Below are 14573 nucleotides of genomic sequence, written 5' to 3' on the forward strand. Positions count from 1 at the left end.
TCAGGGCCCTCCGGGGACTAATGGATACCCAGGTTCTATGGGACCCCCTGGACTTCCTGTAAGACACAACAACTTGTTTCATCACGTTTACATGAATATTGGGAACATATTGGCTGCTGTGCTGATTGGTGGAAAGATGGATGGATGGATGGATTTTGACTTGATTGATTTATTGATTGATTGACAGGGCCTGAAAGGCGAGCGGGGGACCCCAGGGGCTGCAGGAACGAAGGGAGAATCGGTAAACATTGACATACACAGTTGTCATGTATTGAACATTGATGTGTTTTCCCCTCATTTGAATAGTCTAAGAAACCTCTGGCATTTGAACAGAATAGCTGTAGCAGTTGACATAGTGAGTTGATAACTATATCTGTTGGGTTCTATTTCATTACTTCAGTGAGTGTGATATGATGTCTTACCCCCATCCTCTCTCCTGCAGGGTCCACCAGGCAACCCAGGATACCAGGGACAGGCTGGAGTAGCGGTCCGTAACCTCATCCCCTTTATCCCTCGTCCCTATAACCTATCATCCATAACCTCATCCCCTCTATCCCCTCATCTTTATCCCTCGTCCCTATAACCTATCATCCATAACCTCATCCCCTCTATCCCCTGATCTTTATTCCCCCTTCCCTATAACCTATCATCCATAATCTCATCCCATCATCTTTATCCCTCGTCCCTATAACCTATCATCCATAATCTCATCCCGTCATCTTTATCCCTCGTCCCTATAACCTATCATCCATAACCTCATCCCCTCTATCCCCTCATCTTTATTCCCCCTTCCCTATAACCTATCATCCATAATCTCATCCCGTCATCTTTATCCCTCATCTCTATAGCCTATCATCCATAACCTCATCCCCTCATCTTTATCCCTCGTCCCTATAACCTATTATCCATATCCTCATCCCCTCTATCCCCTGATCTTTATTCCCCCTTCCCTATAACCTATCATCCATAATCTCATCCCGTCATCTTTATCCCTCATCTCTATAGCCTATCATCCATAACCTCATCCCCTCATCTTTATCCCTCGTCCCTATAACCTATTATCCATATCCTCATCCCCTCTATCCCCTGATCTTTATTCCCCCTTCCCTATAACCTATCATCCATAATCTCATCCCGTCATCTTTATCCCTCATCTCTATAGCCTATCATCCATAACCTCATCCCCTCATCTTTATCCCTCGTCCCTATAACCTATCATCCATAACCTCATCCCCTCTATCCCCTCATCTTTATTCCCCCTTCCCTATAACCTATCATCCATAATCTCATCCCGTCATCTTTATCCCTCATCTCTATAGCCTATCATCCATAACCTCATCCCCTCATCTTTATTCCCCCTTCCCTATAACCTATCATCCATAATCTCATCCCATCATCTTTATCCCTCGTCCCTATAACCTATCATCCATAACCTCATCCCCTCTATCCCCTCATCTTTATCCCTCGTCCCTAAAACCTATTATCCATATCCTCATCCCCTTTCTCCCTCGTCTCTATAACCTATCATCCATAACCTCATATCCTCATCCCCTCTATCCTCATATCCTCATCCCCTCATATCCTCATCCCCTCTAACCTATTATCCATATCCTCATCCCCTCTATCCCCACATCTTTATCCCTCGTCCCTATAACCTATCATCCATAATCTCATCCCCTCATCTTTATCCCTCGTCCCTATAACCTATCATCCATAACCTCATCCCCTTTATCCCTCGTCCCTATAACCTATCATCCATAACATCGTCCATATCCTGCATCTTTAGGACAAAAAAGCATAATCTTGCACTCTCTTTGTCCACAGGGACCCAAAGGAGAGGCTGGACTGGCAGGGTCCGATGGACCAAAAGGAGATCAGGTATATTACAATGAAATATGCATTCGAAATATACAGTACATTCCAAATGCTGTGTTCAAACAACACACACACACACACACACAGACCGATGTGTTCTCTCGTTATTTGTAGGGCTCTCCAGGGCAACCAGGCTTCCCAGGGACACAGGTAAGTGAAAGATTCATCTCATCTACTTCATGGCTTAGTTAAATATCTATTGGCATGTGATGTGTCCCATCACTTAGCTCTTGATACTAAATTTGAACTTTGTAGGGCCCCCCTGGTCCCCCTGGGAAACAAGGAAGAGAAGGACCACCTGGACCCAAGGCTGACAAGGTAGAGCAGCTTATCATACTCGTTTTTACTATTTATGTTTCTGCTTAATGGTGAGGATAATGTTATTTCTCTCTCTCTCTCTCTGTGTCTCACTCTCTGTGTCTCTCTCCCTCTCTCTGTGTCTCTCTCCCTCTGTGTGTCTCGCTCTCTGTCTTTCTCTCTCTCTCTCGCTCTCTCTTGCTCTGTCTCTCTCTCTTTCTCTCTCTCTCTGTGTGTCTCTCTCTCAGGGTAACGATGGAGCACAAGGTCCACAGGGCCCATCTGGACCTCCAGGTTCTCCTGGGTCTCCTGGCTTGCAGGTGAGTGTATCTGTGTGTCAGTTTGCGTTATCACGAGATATATATATTTTTTACAATTTCATGGACGATGGGTTTTAACTTCTTTCAGATCATTGGGACGCTAGCGTCCCACCTCGACAACATCAGGTGAAATTGCAGAGCGCGAAATTCAAAATACAAAAGTAGTAATATTAAACATTCATAAAAATACAAGTGTTATACACCATTCTATAACTTAGAATCTTGGTAACCGAACTGCTTTGTCCACTTTAGGCTTTACAGCGAAAGCATAGCATTTGATCGTCTGAGGACAGCGCCTCACCCACTTCCTGCATTAACATGAATTCATAACCTGCACAGGTGTCACAAAACTCAAAAATAGCAATAAAATAAATCACTTACCTTTGAAGAGCTTCATCTTTTTGCAATCCAAAGGGTCCCAGTTACACAATGAATGGTCGTTTTTTTCAATAAAGTCCTTCTTTATTGCCCAACATGCCTACAAAGGAGTCTAAAAAGTTACCTGTAAACTTCGTCCAAACAATTCAAACAACGTTTCTAATCCAACCTCAGGTACCCTAATATGTAAATAATCAATCAAATTTAAGACGGAATATACTGTGTTCAATAGTGGAGAAAAAGAATGAGGAGCGCGCACCAAAAGACTAGAGTCCTTCTGAGGGACACTTCGAAACAATACGAATACTTCTTCATTTTTCAAAAAAACAAGAATGAAACAATTTCTAAAGACTGTTGACATCTAGTGGAAGCCAAAGGAACTGCAATCTGGGTCTTAAGTATTAGACTTTCCCATAGAAAAGCAGTCCAATGACCTAAAAAAAATGTTCTGGATGGATTGTCCTCGGGGTTTCACCTGCCAAATCAGTTCTGTTATACTCACAGATATTATTTTAACAGTTTTAGAAACTTTAGAGTGTTTTCTATCCAATACTACCACGCATATGCATATCCTAGCTTCTGGACCTGAGTAACAGGCAGTTTACTTTGGGCACCTCAGTCATCCATACTTCCGAATGCTGCCCACAAGCCTTAAAAAGTTAAAGAATGCTCTCACCTCACTGCCTTTCTTCCTGTTTGTCCAAAGGGACCTCCTGGATTTGAGGGATTGGATGGTAAAGATGGGAAACCAGGGATGAGGGTAAGAGAAGATTCAGACATACTACATGATACTGTAGATAGTATTGTTAGTCTATGTATGTGTTGAATTGACCCCCCCTCTCTCGCTCTCTCTCCCTCTCTCTCACTCTCTCTCTCTTTCTCTCTCTCTCCCTCTCTCGCTTTCTCACTCTCCCAGGGAGAGCCAGGGCTTCCAGGGGCGGCAGGACACAAAGGAATGCCGGTAAGTGCCATTTGACCTTTACATGAACCCTACATATGATCTCAGTGACCTCTGCCCCTTCTGAAAAAAGGGACCCCGTCTCTCCCCAACCGGGACCTTGTCTCATATCACATACTGTTAGATAGACAGTATGCTGTGACATCACTTATGTGACATCACTGACTTGTCATCAGTCTGTGAATCACCACATTCACAACTTGTATCTGTTCATCTATCAAACATCACCCACTGATGTCACCTCACATACCAGTATACGCACGTATGTCACAGAGCTTACTGAATGTGCCAATCAGCTGCCCATGTTTCCATAGGAAGAGTTCAGGGGTCTTATCAGCCCTCCAGGTCTGAGTTGCTCTATAAAAGTGGGCCAGAACTATTGGGTTCTGACTGACACAGCTGATCTGTTCTGCACAATGTTTACTTTTGGTATGATAAATATACCTTATTGTTTTTACAAATGTCTCACACAGTTCAAAACAATGACAAAAGGAAAGAGGGCCTTTTGTGTCAATTATGCTACTTTCTGTCTATGTCAGTGTTTCTGTGTGGGGCCTTTGAGAGGGTAGGTGTTCAAATCAGTGTGAGATTTCAAAGTGATATGTTTTGAAAACTGTGTGTTTTGAGATGTGATGTGTGTCATGTTGAAAGCTGTGTGTGAGATGCGATGATTGTTTTATTTATTTGATCCCTCTGCTCTCAGGGTTTCAAAGGGAAGCATGGACATGTTGGCTTCCCTGGACAGAAGGTGAGTTGACCACACACGTGCGCACACACACGCTACTCTTTTCAGTTTGTCTGTCTGATGCCTGCTACCATACAGAACACCAATACAGATTATGAGCACATTGTTATGGATACTGGTTACTCACCCCTCTCCCTCTGTCTTCCTCCTGTCTTCAGGGTGATGCTGGGCCTGTTGGCCCACCAGGGTCAACTGGTAGACCAGGACTTGAGGTAAGTCAAACCAAATGTTGCATGCACCTGCTCAATTCATGTTGTTTGATGTTTGAATGATGTTCATTTGGAATGAATGAATGAGAACCATTTCGAATGACAACATCAATTGAATGAAGGATTTTGTCACAATATGTGTCAAACTGAGAGCAACCTTTGACCTTTTGCAGGGTGATGCTGGAACCCCAGGGCCTCAGGGTCGACCCGGTCCCCCAGGACACCTTGTGAGTACATTAACTTTAACCTCTCATCTACAGTCACCTCCAGAATTATTGCCACCTTGATAATGATGAGCAAAAAAATAAATACTGAATAAATAATACAATAATGAGTTCTATTGTCTGCTCGCGAACATGTTCAAATGTTATTATGTTACACTACCTAGTACAATTGCTCAGAGAAAGAGACTTTGTTTAACAAGTAATTTTAAATGTTTAAAAAAAAATTACATTATTAATTATTGGCACCCCTAAAGATTATTTTAAATAAAATCAAACAAAATAAAATTTGCATGAACATTCTACTTTTGCAGTCAAATGACCAAATCACCCTCTAGTGGCCTCCTGGGTGGAATGTTATTAATATTTTTCTCATTTCTTAATTAATAAACGTTATTTTAACAAAAAACGCTGAAAATTCGGTGTTTCTACGCTGTACGGTTTTGTGATATTTCAGTATTCTGTGATGTATATAAACTGTAAAATTTGGATGCAAACCCAAATGTGAATACATTTAAACTCTATATCTGACATGGTACAGGTGTCTTCTTTTTTAAGCCCATAACCATGTGTGTGAGGTGTATACTTTTCTTTCAAAGTAGATTTGTTTAAGACTACCAAGGAACACTGCGTGACCCTGATTTAGGCCAGTGCAATAAAGTTCATCTCAGTTTAAGTAACTGTATTGTGTCCTTCCATGGCTTCCTGTTTCACTGGGGTATAAAAAATAGGTAACACGCATGTAAAAAAAAACTCATCACCATGGGGAAAAACAAAGAACTCAGAAAATGAGATGAATGGTTATTGGATATAACAATGGGGACAAAGAAAATGCTAAAATATAATAATATATGTACCTCTTACCGCTAAGAAGTTTAAAACCACTGGAACAGTGGTACACTTGGAAAAGGACGCATGTGTATCTTGTCCCCACGCACAGTGAGACTGATGGTTCAGGAGGCAAAGGAAAATCTAAGGGCCACAGTTGCAGAATTACAGAATTTGGTCACATATTGGGGTCACCAAGTCTCCGATTAGATGCCACCTCCAATATTTAACTAGGCAAGTCAGTTGAGAACAAATTCTTATTTACAATGACTGCCTACCCAAGACAAACCCTAAACCGGATGATGCTGGGCCAATTGTGTGTTGCCCTATGGGACTCCCAATCATGTCTGTTTGTGATGCAACCTGGAATCGAACCAGGGTCTGTAGTGATGCCTCTAGCACTGAGATGCAGTGCCTTAGACCGCTGCACCACTCAGGAGCCCCCAAAAGGCTCTTTGGAAGCGAGTAACCAACACATGTAAAGGCCTGGAGTTTGATAAAGGGCATTGTCACTTGGATTGGAACCGGGTTGACTACAGCTCAGCGTTCAACACCATAGTGCCCTCAAAGGTCATCACTAAGCTAAGGACCCTGGGACTAAACACCACCTCTGCAACTGGATCCTGGACTTCCTATCGGGCCGCCGCCAGGTGGTAAGGGTAGGTAACAACATATCCGCCACGCTGATCCTCAACACAGGGGCCCCTCAGGGGTACGTGCTCAGTCCCCTCCTGTACTCCCTGTTCACTCATGACTGCACGGCCAGGCACGACTCCAACACCATCATTAAGTTTGCCAATGACACAACAGTGGTAGGCCTGATCACCAACAACGACGACAATAACCTCTCCCTCAACATGATCAAGACAAAGGAGATGATAATGGACTACAGGAAAAGGGAGACCGAGCACACCCCCACTCTCATAGACGGGGCTGTAGTGGAGCAGGTTGAGAGCTTCAAGTTCCTTGGTGTCCACGTCACCAATAAACTAACATGGTCCAAACACACCAAGACAGTCGTGAAGAGGGCACGACAAAACCTATTCCCCCTCAGGGGACTGAAAAGATTTGGCATGGGTCCTCAGATCCTCAAAACGTTCTACAGCTGCACCATTGAGAGCATCTTGACGGGTTGCATCACTGCCTGGTATGGCAACTGCTCGGCCTCCGATCGCAAGGCACTACAGAGGGTAGTGCATACGGCCCAGTACATGATTGGGGCCAAGCTTCCTGCCATTCAGGCCCTCTATACCAGGCGGTGTCAGAGGAAGGCCCTAAAAATTGTCAAAGACTCCAGCCACCCTAGTCATAGACTGTTCTCTCTGCTACCGCACTGCAAGCGGTACCGGAGCGACAAGTCTAGTTCCAAGAAGCTTCTAAACAGCTTCCACCCCCAAGCCATAGGACTCGAAAACAGAGCTCTTTTGGACAACTAAACCAGCGGTGGGTTTGGCGTAGAAAGAAGGATGCAGTGGATGCAAAAAATTACCTCATACCTACTGTAAAATATGGTGGTGGATCTTTGATGTTATTGGGCTGTTTTGCGTCCACTGGTTCTGGGGCCCTTGTTAAGGTAAACAGCATCATGAACTTTACCCAGTACCAGGACATTTTAGACAAAAAACTGGTTTCCTCTGAACATTGGGTGCAAGTGAATCTTCCAGCAAGACAATGACCCCAAGCACACATCAAAATCCACAAAGAAATTGTTATTTGTCCACAAAATCAGTCTCCACACTTGAACCTCCACACTTGAACCCCCAACTTGTTGTTTGAATTGGCGAGGGAAGTCCGTGAGACGAAAGGATATCAAGGATCTAGAAAGATTCTGTATGGAGGAAGGTTCTGAGATCCCTCCCAGTGTGTTCTAGAATCTCCTAAAACATAGTAAAATGCTCAGTGCTGTTTTCCTACCAAGGGGAGGGTACACAATGTATTGGGTACAGGGGGGCCAATCATTTTGATACCTATCTTTTTTAGAGAAAAACTGATGACTTGTTAAACAAAATCTCTTTCTCTGAGCAATTGTATTGGTATAAAACAATATAATTGTCATTTTCTGGGGGCATTCAATATAGCTCAGAAGCTGAGCTATGAGATAGCCAAAGCTCAGGTTGCCCAGGCTGGCGGAGATACAATCTTCGGCAAAATCATTCGCAAGGAGATTCCTGCAAAAATATTATTTGAAGATGTTGTAAATACAAAATATAAAACAACTAGTTCCGCATCTCGAAATGGATGGTGGCAAATTGTTGTAAATACAAAGTAAATACAAAATATAAAACAACTAGTTCCGCATCTCGAAATGGATGGTGGCAAATTGTTGTTCTGGATTAGTAGAAAAATCACACCAGAATTCAACAGTCTTTTAGAGTTTATTTCATAGTCTTTTTTGCTCATCTTTATCAAGGGTGCCAGTAGTTTTGTAGGTGACTGTATATGACTCTTGGTTTGTGTTATATTCAGTGTGTTCGTTAATAAGGTTTGTGTTGTTGTATTCAGTGTGTTCGTTAATAAGGTTTGTGTTGTTGTATTCAGTGTGTTTGTTAATAAGGTTTGTGTTGTTGTATTCAGTGTGTTCGTTAATAAGGTTTGTATTCAGTGTGTTCGTTAATAAGGTTTGTGTTGTTGTATTCAGTGTGTTCGTTAATAAGGTTTGTGTAGTCTTCCCTGTAGCTCAGTTGGTAGAGCATGGTGTTTGCAACACCAGGGTTGTGGGTTCGATTCCCACGGGGGGCCAGCACAGAAAAAAAATGTATGATATGTATGAAATTGTATGAAATGTATGCATTCACCACTGTAAGTCGCTCTGGATAAGAGCGTCTGCTAAATGACTAAAATGTAAATGTAAAAAATGTTGTTGTATTCAGTGTGTTCGTTAATAAGGTTTGTGTTGTTGTATTCAGTGTGTTCGTTAATAAGGTTTGTGTTGTTGTATTCAGTGTGTTCGTTAATAAGGTTTGTGTTGTATTCAGTGTGTTTGTTAATAAGGTTTGTGTTAAATTCAGTGTGTTTGTTAATAAGGTTTGTGTTGTTGTATTCAGTGTGTTCGTTAATAAGGTTTGTGTTGTTGTATTTAGTGTGTTCGTTAATAAGGTTTGTGTTATATTCAGTGTGTTCGTTAATAAGGTTTGTGTTGTTGTATTCAGTGTGTTTGTTAATAGGGTTTGTGTTGTTGTATTCAGTGTGTTCGTTAATACGGTTTGTATGTGAATCTGTTGCTAATGGCTGTATGTTATATTGGTAGGGCACTGCAGGAGCAGCGGGACCCCCAGGCCCAGCAGGCCCAGCTGGAGTGGTGAGAGGAAATATTATCATCAACAATATGTCTCTTTTATTCTAATGTAGAAGGAACACATAGCATCTGCATCAAACCCTGGTTTATCTGCATGATTACATGGACTGTTAGCGTTGTGTTCTGTAAGTGTTATTTCTCAGATAAGGTTACTCATCACACTGTCTCTCTCTTAATTGTCTCTCTTTTTTCTCTCTCCGCTATCTCTCCTCTCTCTCGCTCCCCTCTCTCTCTCTGCTCTCTCTTCTGTCTCTCTCACACACTTTCTTCTTTGCTCTTTTCTCTCTCTCTCTCTCTTCTCTCTCTCTCTGCTCTCTCCTTTCTCTCTCTCCACTCTCTCTTCTCTGTCTTTCTCTCCTCTCTCTCCCCCTCTCTCCTCTCTCTCCCCCCTCTCTCTCTCTTTCTTCTCTCTTCTCTCTCTCTATCTCTCTCTCTTCTCTCTCTGTCTCTCTCCTCTCTTCTCTCCCTCTCTCTCTCTTCCCTTGCTCTCTCTCTCTCTAGGGTATACAAGGTGAGAAGGGCCAGGCAGGAGACAGAGGGCTACCAGGGATGGTTGGTCCAGCCGGACCCCCTGGCCATCCTGGAATGCAGGTCAGTACACACGCTCCTATTGTTTCAACACATATACTGCAGATATAGAACAGGATAGATATGCATGTCATGGGGATGTCATGATGCTATGTCTTCTTTCTATTCCCCTCTTCTCTCTCCATCCTTCTGTCTCTCAGGGAGAACCAGGCAGTGATGGAGCAGCGGGTAAAGACGTGAGTAATTATTCTAATGTGGTGTTTGTCATCATTACAGAAACATGCATTCTGTGTCTTCCGGTAAATATGGTTTAAAGGTTTTCATGTACATGTAGCTAGCTGTGTAGTGAGTATACATCCTCATTATCTCACTAATCTGCATTCACAGGGATCACCTGGTCTGCCTGGAGACAATGGACAATGTGGTACAAAGGTAAGAGTCACTGTTGTGTGTGTGTGCGTGTGCATGTGTGTGTGTATGCGATACTATAGTAAACTGTATATACTAATATCTGCAAAAAAGCTATAGTAAAAAACAACCATATATTAAAGTATGCAAAAATACTACAGTTTTTTAACTATAGTAATACTACAATATTTGTACCATATTGAACTATAGAAAGACTACAATATGTATACCATACTAAACTACAGTAATACTACAATATTTATACCATATTGAACTATATTAAGACTACAATATTTATACCATACTAAACTATAGTAAGACTACAATATTTATACCATACTAAACTATAGTAATACTACAATATTTATACCATACTGAACTATAGTAATTATTCATGTGGGCTGGTTACCTCAGATATGGCCTCCACTACTAAAGTGTATTATGGGAGGGTAGTCCAGGGGCTGAGGTCTGTAGTCCAGGGGCTGAGGGCTGAGGTCTGTAGTCCAGGGGCTGAGGGCTGAGGTCTGTAGTCCAGGGGCTGAGGTCTGTAGTCCAGGGGCTGAGGTCTGTAGTCCAGGGGCTGAGGGCTGTAGTCCAGGGGCTGAGGGCTGTAGTCCAGGGGCTGAGGGCTGTAGTCCAGGGGCTGAGGTCTGTAGTCCAGGGGCTGAGGTCTGTAGTCCAGGGGCTGAGGTCTGTATTCCAGGGGCTGATGTCTGTAGTCCAGGGGCTGAGGTCTGTAGTCCAGGGGCTGTGGTCTGTAGTCCAGGGGCTGAGGTCTGTAGTCCAGGGGCTGAGGTCTGTAGTCCAGGGGCTGAGGTCTGTAGTCCAGGGGCTGAGGTCTGTAGTCCAGGGGCCGAGGGCTGTAGTCCATGGGCCGAGGGCTGTAGTCCATGGGCCGAGGGCTGTAGTCCAGGGACTGAGGTCTGTAGTCCAGGGACTGAGGTCTGTAGTCCAGGGGCTGAGGTCAGTAGTCCAGGGCTGAGGTCTGTAGTCCAGGGGCTGAGGTCTGTAGTCCAGGGACTGAGGGCTGTAGTCCATGGGCTGAGGGCTGTAGTCCAGGGGCTGAGGGCTGTAGTCCAGGGACTGAGGTCTGTAGTTCAGGGGCTGAGGGCTGTAGTCCTGGCCAGGATCCTGTTCTGAACACTCTCTGTTAGTTCTGGCTCATTCAGCACACTCCCTGAACTCCGACATCAGACATCAGGTGTGTCACAAATAGCACCCACCCAGAGCCTTATGGGCCCTGTTTAAAAGTAGTGCACTATAAAGTGGATAGTTTGCCATTTGGGACATATCAATCATTTGATGAAGGTCCTTTTGGCATGATTCTCCACATTCACCTCAAATACCCTACTTTCCCTGGCAATACCTCATTTTACTAACTTAGCCTCTTGTCCCTCTAAACTGAAATCCTCTACACCAGATACAGTACAGTAACTGTAGTCCTCTACACTAGATACAGTACAGTAACTGAAGTCCTCTACACCAGATATAGTACAGTAACTGAAGTCCTCTACACTAGATACAGTACAGTAACTGTAGTCCTCTACACCAGATACAGTACAGTAACTGTAGTCCTCTACACCAGATACAGTACAGTAACTGTAGTCCTCTACACCAGATACTATACAGTAACTGTAGTCCTCTACACCAGATACAGTACAGTAACTGAAGTCCTCTACACCAGATACAGTACAGTAACTGTAGTCCTCTACACTAGATACAGTACAGTAACTGAAGTCCTCTACACCAGATACAGTACAGTAACTGTAGTCCTCTACACCAGATACAGTACAGTAACTGTATTCCTCTACGCTAGATACAGTAACTGTAGTCCTCTACACCAGATACAGTACAGTAACTGTAGTCCTCTACACTAGATACAGTACAGTAACTGTAGTCCTCTACACCAGATACAGTACAGTAAATGTAGTCCTCTACACTAGATACAGTACAGTAACTGTAGTCCTCTACACCAGATACAGTACAGTAACAAATATAGTTATTTTCTATCCCCTGGATAATGCTTTTTACTGTGGGAGCGGAGACATGAGATGAGGTGATTTGTCATTGTGACAGGAAGGCTTTGTCATGGCTTTTAACTATAGTAGTACAGATTACAGAGGAGAACCTCTTCTTCTTCCTCCTCTACTTCTGCTCTCTATTTTATCAGTCGGGTCCAGTGTCCGGTGGTGACGTGTAAACGTTAGCCCTCCATAATGGCCAGCTTTGTTTCACATAAATCACACATGTCTGTCTCAGGATGTTGTTTACAATGTGTGGGCTAGGCTCCATACAGAGTGTATTTACTGAGTCTGGGAGGCAGCGTGTCCCACATGGCACCCTATTCCCTATGGGTCCCGGTCAAAAGTAGTGCACTACATCGGGAATAGGGTGCCATTTGGGATACGATCCTGTGTCTGTGTTTTTATTGTGTAGAAGGAGGTAAGTAAGGAATACGCTAGAGGCTGGGTAGGGCCCGATTACAATCTAAAGTGGACACTGCCCCCTTGTTGACTCTCCTTCAAGGGTCTGACAGGAATAGGTTCAAATCAGAGAGATAAAAGTAATAAGTAATTAAAGCTCAGCAGTAAAGTAACAAAAGCGAGACTATATACAGGGGGGTACCGGTACAGAGTCCATGTGCGGGCACTGCAAATAGTCTGGGTAGCCATTTGATTAGCTGTTCAGGAGTCTTATGGCTTGGGGATAGAAGCTGTTTTGAAGCCTCTTGGACCTAGACTTGGCGCTCTGGTACCACTTGCCGTGCAGTAGCAGAAAGAACAGTCTATGACTAGGGTGGCTGGAGTCTTTGACAATTTGTAGGGCCTTCCTCTGACACCGCCTGGTATAGAGGTCCTGGATGGCAGGAAGTTTGGCCCCAGTGATGTACTGGGCCGTATGCACTACCCTCTGTAGTGCCTTGTGGTTGGAGGCCAAGCAGTTGCCATACCAGGGAGTGATGCAACCAGTCAGCATGCTCTCGATGGAGCAGCTGTAGAACCTTTTGAGGATCTGAGGACCCATGCCAAATCTTTTCAGTCCCCTGAGGGGGAATAGGTTTTGTCGTGCCCTCTTCACGACTGTCTTGGTGTGCTTGGACCATGTTAGTTTGTTGGTGATGTGGAAACTAAGGAACTTGAAGCTCTCAACCTGCTCCACTGCAGCGCCGTCAATGAGAATAGGGGCATGCTCGGTCTCCCTTTTCCTGTAGTCCATTATCATCTCCTTTGTCTTGATCACGTTGAGCGAGAGGTTATTGTCCTGGCACCACATGGCCAGGTCGCTGACCCCCTCCCTATATGCTGTCTCGTCGTTGTCGGTGATCAGGCCTACCACTGTTGTGTCATCAGCAAATTGAATGATGGTGTTGGAGTCGTGCTTGGCCGTGTAGTCACGAGTGAACAGGGAGTACAGGAGGTGACTGAGCAAGCACCCCTGAGGGGTTGGTGGAAACAGTTTGATAGAAGTTGAATTGGTGAAGATACATGAGTGTCATTGTGCAGGAGTTCATCTTTTCAATCTTCAATGTAAAACACTGTTGTCGGTGGTCGAACAGTACTCTTCAGTGATTGGATGTCTAACACACTACCTTTCACCCCTCTTCTCTCTTCTTCTCTCCTCTTTTCTGACTCTCTCCCGCTCTCTTTCTCTCAGGGTGAGCCAGGTGCCCCAGGTCAGAGGGGTACCCCAGGGGAGCGAGGTCGCCCCGGACCCCCTGGTGGAGGGGGGTACTCCTCCAAAGCTGATACCCCAGTGATGGGCCCAGTGGGACCCAGGGGAGAGAGGGGCACCCCGGGCTCACCAGGCCCTTCAGGGTCCCCTGGACCTCCAGGAATACCAGGCAACGAGGTGAGACCCTAGCTACTAAGGTGAATTGCATCGATTATGAATTGATTACTAGTTATGTTCGTGTTTGTTCCACAATGTCTAATGGAACACTGAACCAACAGTTTGGTCAAAAGACTAAAACCCAAAAAGTGGTGGTTAGGTCTTCTCTTATGTCTCTCTCTCTCTCTCTCTCTCTCTCTCTCTCTCTCTGTCTCTCTCTCTCTCTGTCTCTCTCTCTATCTCTCTCTCTATCTAATCCACAGCCTGTGGTCAACTATGACAACATCAAGGACTTAATTCGCCAGCAGGTCATGAAGATATTTGATGGTGAGAATATGGTCTTATTTTCGTTTAGGTTTATCACCAATACTTTGCATCTGCCAGTATTTCCTAATTGACCAGTGGCAGAGAATGGAAACAGCTTTATTGATTATTAGGTGGTTTATCAACTGGAGCTGTACTGTATCACCCTACAGAGAGGATGGCCTACTTCATGTCTCGTATGCAGCAGCCACAAGAGGTATCGTCCCCCGGTCGTCCTGGCCCCCCAGGGAAGGATGGTAACCCAGGTAGAAATGGGACTCCAGGGGCCCCGGGTCAGCCAGGACAGATAGGCAGAGAGGGCCGCCAAGGAGTCCTGGGCCCACAGGGTGAGTCTAGACTTCACTTGATTCCTTTTGTCG

The 14573-nt window shown here is 44.4% G+C and overlaps 1 protein-coding gene across 1 annotated transcript in view; it reads left to right on the forward strand.

The window, feature by feature from the left end:
* The window catches only part of col16a1 (collagen, type XVI, alpha 1), a gene marked incomplete in the record, with an annotated part of 122080 nt that overhangs the window by 105153 nt on the left and 2354 nt on the right, over nt 1-14573 (forward strand). The window contains 19 exon segments of the mRNA XM_029734638.1: nt 5-58; nt 188-241; nt 443-487; nt 1825-1878; nt 1990-2025; nt 2131-2193; nt 2421-2492; nt 3577-3630; nt 3787-3831; nt 4532-4576; nt 4732-4785; nt 4956-5009; nt 9079-9129; nt 9628-9717; nt 9855-9890; nt 10042-10086; nt 13717-13911; nt 14154-14217; nt 14367-14540. Of these exon segments, the coding sequence (XP_029590498.1) occupies nt 5-58; nt 188-241; nt 443-487; nt 1825-1878; nt 1990-2025; nt 2131-2193; nt 2421-2492; nt 3577-3630; nt 3787-3831; nt 4532-4576; nt 4732-4785; nt 4956-5009; nt 9079-9129; nt 9628-9717; nt 9855-9890; nt 10042-10086; nt 13717-13911; nt 14154-14217; nt 14367-14540 (1285 nt within the window).

Source organism: Salmo trutta, chromosome 36 (genome assembly GCF_901001165.1).
Source record: "Salmo trutta chromosome 36, fSalTru1.1, whole genome shotgun sequence".
Classification (NCBI taxonomy): domain Eukaryota; kingdom Metazoa; phylum Chordata; class Actinopteri; order Salmoniformes; family Salmonidae; genus Salmo; species Salmo trutta.